The 13,766-nt window shown below is 34.9% G+C and overlaps 1 protein-coding gene across 9 annotated transcripts in view; it reads right to left on the bottom strand.

The window, feature by feature from the left end:
- Window positions 1–13,766, bottom strand: part of LCOR (ligand dependent nuclear receptor corepressor) — a 126,351-nt gene that overhangs the window by 32,810 nt on the left and 79,775 nt on the right. For all 9 annotated transcript variants that reach the window (XM_058543642.1, XM_058543644.1, XM_058543648.1 and 6 more), the window contains 3 exons: window positions 9,331–9,463; window positions 3,889–4,176; window positions 584–677 (listed from right to left, as the gene is read on the bottom strand). In XM_058543642.1, coding sequence (XP_058399625.1) covers window positions 584–677; window positions 3,889–4,176; window positions 9,331–9,463 — 515 coding nt within the window. The remainder of the gene's footprint in view (window positions 1–583; window positions 678–3,888; window positions 4,177–9,330; window positions 9,464–13,766) is intronic.

The raw sequence follows: 13,766 nt of genomic DNA, 5'->3' as shown, positions 1-13,766 counted from the left end.
AGTTATCAAAACTGAGCATGTAATACTGTCTTGGCAGCATAAGATGGTTATCCATCAACTACAAGCAATCTTATCTACTTCAAAACACAAAAATTACATACAATTACATTTCCTGAACTGACACAGTTAAAACTGCAGTTCAAATCAACAAACAAAACAAAACAAACAAGAAAAAAACGAACAGTCCCCACATACTCCATTAGAGATACCAAGTTAAATATTGGAGCCCAATTTTCATTCAACAACTTCAGCACACTAATACTGACTTTATATCTGAACTGTGGAATTATTTAGGTTGGGTTTCACACTCCTAAACACTCAACAACAAAAAGTCCAAAGACATTCTTGCCATATTCCTGATTATTTAGTATTTGTATTAAAACCGCAAAACTGATCTATACTAGCCAATTCTACATTTTACAGACTGTTTGATTGACAGACTCTAAGTAATTTCAATAAAGTTTCACCTATAAGGGTGTTACTCTGAAGGACTTATTTTTAAAACGTACAAGGGAGAGTGGCATCAATCTTTGATAAACTGTCCCCTCTAAAACTGAGGAAGGCTACAAATATTTTCCCTTACCCGTTCCCTTGAGTACTGGAGCAGCCTGGAGAATGGCTCAGGGAAGTGCTGCCAGCACATGGACTTTTCTTAGTGGATAGATCAAGTACACCGTCTGTAGAGACACAAAGAAACACCTGAGGATATTAAAAACTAGGAGCAAATGTGAACTGAAAAGGCTAAAAATGACAAAGCAGTAGGCAGAGGCAACTAAGCAGACATACCAGCCATATATTTAAGTTATGAAACCAATGCATTAATTAAATCAGGATATTTTCCCTCCTGAAGCAACATAAATTTAGCAAAGCTTGTTATATCTAATATCTCCAAGGGTTAAATATTTTATTAATAGGGCAAAAGAAAAGGTAAAGCACATCACTAAAGATGTTAAAATATAGTGAGATATGACAAAGAGCAGTGCACACAGTATGAGGTTCTGCAATAGAACTATTAGACTTCATTTTCTAAATTTCCTTGATCAAAGCATACAAGTTTTTAATGCCACAATGTCATACAAATTATAAAACCAAACTCCTCAAGAGCTAAGTCTACTTGAGACACTAAAAGTATGTGAAAGCTGGATTTAGAAAATTTTAAAGAATACAAATGTCATGTTAAAATATAAGTTTATATGGTTAAATTACACATATATACAAAATAGTCTGTAACATCAATCAGTTGTTAATTGTTTATAATTTGCATGTGTCCTCATTACTTTTTGGACACATCTGAAAAAAACTGTGTATGTGGATTCAATATTTTGGAAAAATCTGCAGATTCAAAACTCACTTGCTGATATTTATAAAAACAAGGTTTTTTGATTAATAAGCTATTATAAATTGGTGGGCAAATTTTAAGGAAAGAAAGAATGAAATAGTCTTGATACTGACAACAGCCTAGAGGTTTAGCCATTTTTTTTTTACTGAAGCTAGACCAAATCACCAATTCATGTTATTAGAACATAAAATTAGAAGATTTTCTTTTCCCACAAAGACTTTTTTCCCCTCATAGACGTGTCTAGAAAAGAAAACTCACAGTCTGGACAACTTTTAAAGCTGCTATTCAGTCCAAAATTAAGTGAGCAAGCTAATACTCAATGCTGCGGATTTTCAGTTGGCCAGTAGAGAGTCCTTGCTATCTAGTTATGCTAAAAACTGCCCCAATATAGAACCCATTTAGGACTTGTATCTGAGGACACTGTAACTCCCTATTTCAGGCTATTACAAATAAATAAACAACTGAGTTTATAAACCAAAAAACCCACATTCATTACAAAACAAGCGTTGTCCTTGTAGAGTCATTAATGTCTCTAAAAATATAATTGTAATCTTACAGAACCAAGTATCCTATTAGACATCTAACCCAATTAGATATCTAACAAGTGAACGCACTACTTTAAAATTTTTCCAATCAAAGACAGTATTATATGAAGACTTATAACTCTGCCTAATCAATTAGGCAACATATTTTAAATCTACCACTAAAAATACTGTGATTTAGTTGAAAACTCACTAAAATTCACTTAGGAAATACAATCTTAAAAATTTTGTTCATTTGAAGTCTATACACTATAATCCTATCATCTAGTTCAAATGTCTCTTGGTAAGTGCATGCTGTCAACATAACATACCTCCTTAAACGTAACAGTAGCTGTAATAAGTATCTTTGTATGTTAATCTCTGTTATTAATACTTTACATACAACCTCTATGCTGTCATTCTCCTATTGTAAAGCCAAAGCTTTTAATGTAATATTTAAAGAGATTTTTAATGAAAGCTACCAATCTGTGCCAAAGAAAACAATCCTCAATAAAACAGAGAATAACTTTGCAAATATAGTAACAACTTTGCAGAGGTACACTGATTGATGTGAACACAGAATAACTAGGAGGTCTCCTGCTAGGAAATCTCTCAGAACTTAGAGATTTTGATTGCTGTTCACTACACAGAAATAAGAAAAAAGCAAAAGAAAACTATTCAAAAAAAATTCTTGGGCCAGCCCCGTGGCTTAGTGGTTAAGTGCGCACGCTCCCCTACTGGTGGCCCGGGTTCGGATCCTGGGCGCACACCGACGCACCACTTCTCCGGCCATGCTGAGGCTGCGTCCCACATACAGCAAACTAGAAGGATGTGCAATTATGACCTACAACTATCTACTGGGGCTTTGGGGAAAAAAAGGAGGAGGACTGGTAATAGATGTTAGCTCAGAGCCGGTCTTCCTCAGCAAAAAAAGAGGAGGATTAGCATGGACGTTAGCTCAGGGCTGATCTTCCTCACACACACACACACACAAAAAATCCTTAGGAAGCCACTAAAGCCAGTCCATTAAATGTAAATCTTTCATAAATTACTTACAATAAGCAAAAGAAAGTCCTTTTGGTTCTAATAAGCAACTTATTTACTTTGCAAAATAAACATGTATTTCTGACCAATAAATTCACACATCTCATAACCATTCAGCAGACTCTTATGTGATTTCTGTGACAATAAAATCTCAGTACAGACATCACCAATTTACAATTTGTAGCAGTTCAAACAATGGCAGAGTTGAAATGCTCATTTCATCTTTGTGAAATTAAAGGTAAAATGAGATCGCAAAGCAACAAGAATACTTAATCTATTTAAGAGAGCAAACTTTTCAAAGACTCAAGAAATATTTGCTAAGTAAAACTGATAACCCCTTAACCTTTTCACTTAATTAGGATCCTTACCACCAAATTACCTTTTGGAAATACTCTGAAGTTAGTTCATAATACAGTGCATGTATGTATGTATGTGTTTGTGTATTTACAAAATACTGAATACACTTAACCTGAAGTATGCCTACTGTCTTCTCATTACTTCTAACTCTAGCAGTTTCTCTTTTAAAAATGCAAATAATACATATTTTTGCCTCATAATCTCATTTGCAGAGTATAACTTCTTCCACCTAACATGATATATTTATTTCTCAGATAGATGCTAATGCTAGAACATTGATGGATAAGGGGAAAAAATTTTTCATAGGGGTCTTAAAAACAATGGCTATGACAATGCTTTGGAAAGTATAAAATGCTTATAAAAATATCAAGTAACTTAAAGATCAGTAAGAACTGTAACCACCTAACTTTCCTGAGTGGTACATCAATCATGACTACAAACTACTGATGGGTAAGACAGCCACTTTATCTGTACTACTTCTCTATCACTGCATAGTCAGAAATAATCTAACAATCACATTAGTTTTTATCCTATTATCACAATCGGTACCCTACTTGTCAATAATGTTTTTCTCCCCAAATTAAAGTACTCTGATTAGACAGAGGAGATCTTGCCATCAAACCATACCTTGTTCGCTATGTTCTGACTGAGACTTTCTGACAGTAAGGTCCAGAGGTGAGTCTTGGTCAGCCATGAGAAGTTTGCTGAGCACAGGGTTCTGAGTAGTTGCAGCCGTGGGAGAGGTGGTGACTGGAGATGCTTTCGGCAGGCTTTGGTTCTTTGTGCTATTGGGCTGGCTGGGGTCCTGAGTAGAGCTATTTTTTGAGGTATATTCAGCAGCAAATTGTTGGATCATTCGCTGCATGATCTCACGGGCCACTAGGGGAATATTGGGGTCGGAGACCCAGGGACTGTCTGTAAACAAAGATTTATTTACTTTTAAAGTGGGACAATGTACTAAAAAAGACAGCTTTCAAGCAAACATAAAATTTCATTTTATTTGTTTTCTTAAAATGCAATATCCTAAAAACAGTATTCCCTCTTATATTTTTAATCTCTAAGCTTATGAGTTGCAGACTTATAAAAATAAAATTTTCATAAAATGATTTCTAAACATCCCCCTCGCCCCCCGGGATTATGAAATCACATAAAGAGATAACAAATAGTATATCTTATGGGCAAGAATCACTTACCTGATACAGAAATCCCAAAACCCTTCTTTTATGAAATAATTACTCCCCTGTTTACCACCTATAGGTCACATCTGGTTTCCCCTAGATTTTTCCTCAGCTATCTCTTCCTAAATTGTTGAAGAATGGATTACTCAGTTCATGAGTGCTTATTTACTTCCTGTTCAAGACTGAAGGCATACCAAGATTATAAAAGGAGATACTTAATATTAAGATACATGATAGGCTAGGGCCATAGTTCTCACACTTGAATGTTCATCAAAATCATTTTGAGGTCTTGTAAAAACAGATTGGTGGGTCGAATCCCCAGAGTTACTGATTCAGCAGTTCCAGGGTGAGCCAAGAACTGGCATTTCTAACAAGTCTCTAGATGCTGCTGGTCAGGAGACCACAATTTTAGAACCTAATTTCAGGCTAGGGGTTTAACTTCCAAATCTCAAAAGCCTAAGACCATGTATCTTCCATGAGTTCTTTAAATACACTCTGCCAACCATTAAACCCAATAGCTAGGGAAGTAATGAAATAAACATCTAAGTTATCAATTTCTAATCAGTGTTAATTTCAAAATAAAGACCCTACAAATTCATTAACTCATAGAACTTTCAGTGCTGGAAGGGACGTTGAAGGTCAAATGGGGTAAAATAAAAGGGAAAATGTTTTATATAAGTATTATCATCACATCTCTATCATTACCATACTATCAGGGACACTAAGATTCTCGAGAGCAGAGATATAGTTTGCCTATCTCTGTATTCTCAGCACCTAATCTTGCCTGGTATAAAGTAGGCATTCTTATTAGTTGAGTAATAAGTGGATCAATCAAATCAATCACCATCAATCAGTTCTTTTTTTTTTCCTCCCAAATGAGGGAAATGGGATCTAAAGAGTAAGTGGCCTCTTCAAATTTGTATAGATGGTTAGTGGTAGACCCTTGATTAAAACTCTCCCTCTGATCTTAATGTTCCACCCGTGACCTTTACTTCCCCACTACACTTCTGAGGCTTTAGAACTGTTCTTAGAACACCTGAGTTTCGTTGGTCTTTTAAAGATTATAACTATACAAGGTAAATTTCTTTTTATAGCTCCAAAATCCATATTATTTTGGAGCTATAAGGAACTTAGATTGATTTATAAATTTAGAGAAAAACTGACTCATTACTATTAAATCTAAAATCTCCACCAAAAAAAACACATCATCAAAACTTCACAGGACTCCTAAGAACATGTAATTTTTTTCTGAAGGACAATATTCAATACCAGAAGATAGTTATAAAGTCAGAATATTTATTTAATTGTCTGGAGTTTAATGAAGTTTGCTCTACCAATACTGACATTTCTGTTCTACTAAGTTTTGCTAACCCTGAGTTTCCTCTATAAAGAGAGACTATGAGTAAGCTAGATGGTTTAAGAATAAAGGTATTCAATTAGGTAAGGTTCAGAAGTTACTACAATGGCTGACAATGGTTTCTTAAATATTTTTTTAGGTGAGGAAGACTGGCCCTGAGCTAACTTCCACTGCTAATCTTCTTTTTTTGTGAGGAAGATAGGCCCTGAGCTATCATCTGATGCCAATCCTCCTCTTTTTTGCTGAGGAAGATTGGCCCTGGGCTAACATCCATGCCCATCTGTCTCTACTTTATATGGGACGCCACCACAGCATGGCTTGACAGGTGGTGCACTGGTGCACGCTCAGGATCTGAACCTGTGAACCCCAGCCCACCGAAGCGGAGCGTGCACACTTAACTGCCACCAGGCTGGCCCCACCAATCTTCCTCTTTTTGCTTGAGGAAGATTGTCCCTGACTTAACATCTGTATCAGTCTTTCTCTATTTTGTATATGAGATGCCACCACAGCATGGCTTGATGAGTGGTGTGTAGGTCCGTGCCCAGAATCCGAACCCGTGAAGCCTGGGCCACTGAAGCAGAGCACGTGAACTTAACCACTATGCCACCTGGCCTGCCCCCCGTAAATGTTTTAATAAACATTTTAGCCATACATTGTTTTTTTTAAATCTCTCTACTGTGTTTTCTTATTAACATTCATTTAACTTTCTACTTAAGATCTATTTTCTCTTACACAGCATACAATCCTCCAAATCAAAGACAGTATATAATTTCAAGTTTTAATATATTAGTGTATTTTTTTATCCCCTGAAAAGTTGGAGAATATGTAATACATAAAAAGTTTCCAACCACAAAGCAAAATGAAGTTAGTTATGAGACGTCTCTGTTTAACCAGATTAATAAATATAATTAAAGAGATCTGTGAAGAGTCAAAGATTTTAGGATAAAGACCATAAATTGTTGCCTTTGAGCTTTAAATACCTGCAGCATATTTTGCCTCTCTGTTGAATGACTAACGTAATCATGAAATATAATTCATGTTTATGAATCGATGATATCTCTGCCATTTGAATTTCCATGTCTTCTGAAAGTTTCTTGCACATTTCATTCTTTCACTTACTTAACACACAACATCTACAAACCTAGCCATGCCTAGGGAAACATGCACAATTGAGTCAAATAAAAACAACAAATCAGATCAAAATGAAAACGATAGGAAAAACATGTAAATGCTACACCACAGCCACCTGTATGTTTTAAAAATGCAAATCTAACTTTTGGAAAAATGTCAAATTTTCTAACACAAGTGACAAAGCAAGCTGAAAAGAAATATGATTAGGACAGTTGTGGAGGGCATATTGTTCTTAAATTGGAATTACAGAGTCCATACCACAAAAGCCTGCTTTTATTGCATCTATAGTTCCTACCTAGCTATATATAACCTTTTCACATTCAATTATTCAAACACACAATTTGCAATACTTGGAAACAAAGGATTAAATTCAAATACCTGAATTATTTATTAAAGATAAAATAGTCTCTTCAGACCAAATTGCCTGTCATATCTCTGGATGTTGAACACTGTTGGTATTAATTTGAAGAATACTAATGCCCATCTTTGAGACATTTCCAAGAAGATTAATATCTAAAAATAACAATATTAATACATAAAGCAAAGGGGAAGGAAGCTCCAATTACAAAGCAAGTTCTTTTTCTGAGCATCATATGCCAGTATACAGACAAATATATAAACTTAACTTGACATAAAATTTCAGAGGATTCTCATCTCTCAAAGTCTATCTCGAGCCTGATTCCAAGGTAAGAATTTCTCTCGTAAAGGTTATGTGCTCAAAAGTTTAACTTCTAAATAAGAAAACTTATAAAAGAACTTTACCACAAATTATTCCTATATGACAAAGGGATGGGAACAGTAGAGAAGCAGGCTAGAACTCTCTTTAGGAATCCGCTTATGATTGACCTTATTAACTCCCTCTAAACTAAGAGTGGATGAAAAGTGGTTTCTCCAAGCAAATTAGGAAGAGGAATTCCTAATGAAGATAATGAACTTTGCTGTAGGATTAGATCCATGACTCAGTACACATTCTAAAGGAGAGGAGCAGCAGAGAGAGGAACTGTAAAGATATTTTATTTAGTTAATAAACTGACAGAACAGATCTATCAGTCATTTATAATTTAAATGTGAATTACTTTAATAAAACAATCAAATAATCATAACACTAAGAAAATTACTATTTTGAACATAATTTTGGAATTCAGGGTACTCTAATGGGGATGATAAGGTGAGCAGGGGAGCCTCCGTTGGGAGCTTTAGATTAGAGGATGCAAGATAGTAGTAGAAGAGAAGTGAGGATGTACTAAAAGATTTAATTTTGCCTAGGGAGCTGATGAAAGAAATTTTTTTAAAATAGTGCCACTGAAAACAATAATCTTGTGCATTTCTTAATTTTATATGACCCTTCACCTCATACTCCCTTTTGAAAATACTGATCAGATTAAGGAGAAGCCCAGCTGGTCTCCAACTGTAACCAACCCATTAGAATCAGCACTTATCAGACTTTTAACTTGTGTACACGCAAAAATCACCCTTTAAACTTCCGAGGGAATTTCCAGAGGAATGAGAGGTATAAACTAGAACATATGAAGAAATATTAAAGAAAGGGGAATCACTGAGTCTGCTTAATATTAAATAAGAATATTCAGGATTATCAGGAGTTTGTAGAAAATTTTTAAAGAATCTATCATAGTAACCTCCACCTTGAAACTAGAGGAAAGGTGTAACTAAAGAATACAAATCCATTTAGAAAGAATTTTTTGAAGGTAAAGACTCTTTACTAGAAAAATCATGAAGGGAAGCTTCCTGAAGGTCTTGGTTGATGGCAATTATGTTTCGTGGACAGAGAAAAGAAATGTAAAACAAACCTACAGAAGTTTCAAGGAGAAAGGTAAATTGAAAAATGCAAGAGGTGGAGCTATTAAATGCCACCTCAAATGCACGGGGGAAAATTTTATTATATAATAATGAATTTCTTTTTCTAATTTTAATAATTAAAAAAATTTTAGGGAAACAGGACTATATCTAGAAGAAAAAATGCTTGTAAATCTAATTTTAAGATACAACTTTACAATTTCTCTCCAAATGAAATTTCAGTGAGGAATTACTAAAATTTTACACAGTTGGTTTCATAGTTATCAGTGATTAAAACAGTGACTGTTTATGTGTAAGAAAATTTGTCTAACAAAATATAGAACTACTGAGATCTTACAACTTTTAGACTTTCAAGAACTGTTTAACTAAATCTTACATAGCACCATCACTTCAGAGCAAAAAGGAGAGACAGGAGTACCTTACCCTATTCCACGTTTAACTTGACCAAAGAAACGTAGAGAATTATAAAGTGTATTATCAATAGAGAAAAACATTTTTAAAAGTAACTCTTTTTAAAAATAACATTGAAATTAAGGAGATTAATATAAGACAAGCAGACGCTAAACATCATTCTTCACTGGAACCAACCTTTTCTATAAAAGACTGCATTGAGGAACTCTTCTGCTTGTCTCTCGAATCGAATGATTTTTGCTTGCTCTTGTTTAAGCAGAGCTTCTTGCCCAGCTCCCGAAGCTGGTTCATCCAGACCGACTAAGTGTCCCTGCAAAAATATTTGGTGAAATATTTGCACAAAAATCTTTCCCCATTCAATATCAAAAGCACAGATGCAAAATCAAAGACAAATGTTGATAACAGATAAGACAAATAGGTTTATAATACAACTAAAATACTTTAAAACTTCAAATCAGGATAAGATTTATCTCTACAAAAGTATAAAAGCAAAGTGAATATAAAAATATACTTTGGGTGGTTTTATTCATAGTTTTTGATCATGAGTTTTATTTAAAATTTACAGGTAAACTCTAAACTATAATTACTAAAGTGAAAATTTCCTTGAGGATTCAAATATATTGGCTCTTATTACACTATAGAAATAGTTCACAGACAACTCAACTCAGACAAAAAGATACCTTAAACTCCAAATCTCATTTGAGAATCATGTTTGCCTTCCTAGTATGAGATCTGTTTTCTCCAGATACAAAACAAACATTTTTTTTTTTTTTTTGTGAGGAGATCAGCCCTGAGCTAACATCCGCCAATCCTCCTCTTTTTTTGCTGAGGAAGACGGCCCTGGGCTAACATCTGTGCCTATCTTCCTCCACTTTATATGGGACGCCGCCACAGCATGGCTTACCAAGCAGTGCGTCGGTGCGCGCCCGGGATCCGAACCAGCGAACCCCGGGCCGCCGCAGCGGAGCGCGCGCACTTAACCGCTTGCGCCACCGGGCCGGCCCCACAAAACAAACATTTTTAAAGAGTCATTAGGGGGAAAAACTCAAACAGAATGTATTTGAATTCATAATTCTGTCCCTAGCAAACTGTATCTTTCAAATCTTTAGTGGGCTGTAAAATTAACAGGTCAAAACTATCACTTAGAAAAAAGAATTGAAAAATAGAGCACATTGCATGTTCTAAGTGTAAACGTTTTAGTATCTTAAGGGTAAACATCTCAGTATCTTACACACACACACACACACGCACGCACACGCACACACACACACACACACGTTTGAGCATGTCTGCAATACAAAATATGGGTCCTGATCAAAAAGTCTGCACTAGAGTCATCTCAAAGACTCCCAGGATCTGCTCTCAGAGTGCAGGAGCACTGGACTAGGTCGACAATGCTCTGCACTTACTCCCACTCTTTTAGCTAATAAATAAACAGGAAACTATGATAACAGAAATAAAAAGAAAAGCAAAGTACATCTTTTAAGTGTTCTTCAAGGTCCAGTGCATATAATTTACTTCAAATCACGGCAATGTATCAACACATGCATTTACTTATATTGGAAAACTTAACAGGTTCTAAATTAAAAAATGAGCAAATATACCTTGGCATAATGAAAAGAAAGTAAACAAGACATTGAAGGCATGTTATGATCCACAAATGATTTCCTCAAAGATTTTAAATACACCCAATATTTGCAACCAGCTTTCCATGATTTCTTCATCACCCGAATTTTGTCAACAGCACAACCAAAATATGTATTTTGCAAAGAGTTTAATATGAAGAATTCACAATGATCCCTTAACATTTCCATATAAGACATATTAAGGTTGCCACATAACTTGTTTAAAAAATTTTTTTAAATATTTTAAGTGTTATAAATCATTACGAAAACCTTTATTATAGTTGCATTTGCCAACACTCTCTTTTATGGACTAAAGAAATTATTAAGAATAACTTTTTGAAATGAATTACAAATAAAATAATCTAATTTTGATATAGATTTAACATCTAAAAGGGATTAGGAACAAGTATTAATTAAAGAGTCCAATAAAATCTTCAACTGTATTATACTTTAATGTCATTTCATTGTTTGGCGAATTTTAAAAATCAGACATTATATGGAATAAATTGTACTTAACTCCTTAGTCCTACATTCAGTCAGTTCAATCAGACTTTGAACAGAATATCTATACTTAAATTACGTTTGATGTAGCATTCAGGCCACTTTCTAATCTAAATCAACAAAGAGCAACTAATCTAGCAGTACTCAGCAAGGCAGGTGCCACATGTTCTTTCTTGAATCTAACAATTACCTATTTTATCAACCTGGACTCTGTAAGATACAGATTACTTTCAGTTGGTTCCTATCAATTATAGTCACATATTTGTTTTGTTTTTAAACAGTTTTACTGAGATATAATACACATACCATACAATTCACCCATTTAAAGTGTAAAATTCAATGATTTTTTAGTATATTCACGGAGGTGAGGGTCCATCACTACAATCTAATTTTAGAACATTTTCATACCCCAAAAGGAAATCCTGTACCCATTAACTGTCACTCCCCATTCTCCCACTTGCCCCAACCCTAGGCAACCCCTACACTACTTTTTGTCTCTATAGACCTGTCTATTCTGAACATTTCATATAAATGAAATCATACAATATTCAGTTTTTTGGTGACTGACTTCTGTCTCTCAGAAAAATTTTTCTAAGGTTCATCTAAGTTGTAGCATTTATCAGTACTTACTTCCTTTCTATTACCAAATAATGTTTCATTGTAGGGATATACCATATTTTATCCATTCATCAGTTGATAAACATGAGATGTTTCTACTTTTTGGCTACAATGACACAAAAAATGCTGCTTTTAATATTTGGGTATAAGTTTTTGTGTGGATGTATATTTTCATATCTCTTGGATATATACTTATGAGTGGGATTTCTGGATCATATGTTAACTATGTTTACTATTTTGAGGAACTGCCAAACCATTTTCCAAAGTAGCTGCACCATTTTATTATATTTCCAACAGCAATGAGGGTTCCGATTTCTCCGCATACTTACAAACACTTGTTACCTTTTTGATTACACCCATCCTAGTAACATGAGGAGGAGTACATCATGGTTTATATTTGCATTTCCCTAACAACTAATGATGTTGAGCATCTTCTCATGTGCTTAGTGGCCAAACACCTTCTTCCAAGAAATGTCTATTCATATGCTTTGCCCAGGTTTTTTTTTTTGTGTGAGGAGATCAGCCCTGTGCTAACATCTGTCAATCCTCCTCTTTTTTTGCCGAGGAAGACTGGCCCTGGACCAACATCCACGCCCATCCTCCTCCACTTCATATGGGACGCCGCCACAGCATGGCTTGCCAAGCGGTCCGTCGGTGCGCGCCCAGGATCCGAACAGCGAACCCCGGGCCACCGCAGTGGAGCGCACGCACTTAATCGCTTGTGCCACCGGGCCGGCCCCTGCTCAGTTTTTAATTGAGCTATTTACCTTTTTGTTGTTGAGTTGTAAGAATTCTTGATATGCTCTGGATACAAGTCCATTATCAGTTATACAATTACGCAAACCTTTCTCTCATCTGTGAGCTTTCTTATCACTTCACTGATGCTACTGTTAGCAGTAAAAAAGTTTTTAATTTTAATGAATTCCAATTTATCTAGTTTTTCTTTTGTCATCTGTGCTTTTGGTATTGTATCTAAAACTCTCGCAGCCAACTCAAGGTCATGAAGATTTACTCCTATGTTTTCTTCCAAAAGTTTTATAGTTTTAGGATTTACTTTTAGGTTTATGATCCATTTCAAGTAAATTTTTGTGTATGGTATACGAAAGGGATCCAACTTCCTTTGTGAAAAATCACTGGCCATAAATTTTACTTCTGGACACAATTCTATTCCACTGATCTATATATCTATCAACATGCGACTAACACACTATGTCAATCACTGTAGTTTTATAGTAAGTTCTGAAATTGGGGAGTGCCAGGCCTCCCACCCAATTTGTTCTTTTATAAGATTGTTTCAGCTATTTAGGGATCTCTTAACTTTTCATATGAATTTTAGGATCAGCTTGTCAATTTCTGCGAAGAAGCCACCGGGGTCTGGACAGGGAATGCGTTCAATCTGCAGTTCATTTTGGGGAGTAATGCCATCTTCATAATATTAAGTCTTCCAATCCATGAGCATGAGATGTCTTCCCATTTGTTTAGATCATCTTTAATTTCTTTCAACAGTATTTTGTAATTTATAGTATATGAGATTTATACTTTTGCTAAACTTATTTCTAAGTATTTTATTCTTTTTGATGCTACTGTAAATGTAATTGTTTTCTTAATTTCGTGTTCAGATTGTTCATTGCTAGTGTATAGAAATACAACAATTTTTTTTAAATGCTGTATTCTGCAACCTCACTGAACTAACTTATTAACTCTTAATAGTGTTTCGTAGATTCCTTAGGGTTTTCTATATACAACATCATGTCATCTATAAACACAGATACTTTCTTTTTTTGCAATCTGGGTAACTTTGGTTTCTTTTAATTGCCTAACTGCCAAGGCTAGAACTTCTTGTAAAATGCTGAATAGAAGTGGTGAGAA

Source organism: Diceros bicornis, chromosome 6, assembly GCF_020826845.1.
Source record: "Diceros bicornis minor isolate mBicDic1 chromosome 6, mDicBic1.mat.cur, whole genome shotgun sequence".
In the NCBI taxonomy this organism is placed as follows: domain Eukaryota; kingdom Metazoa; phylum Chordata; class Mammalia; order Perissodactyla; family Rhinocerotidae; genus Diceros; species Diceros bicornis.
This window is presented reverse-complemented; position numbering and strand designations above follow the sequence as displayed.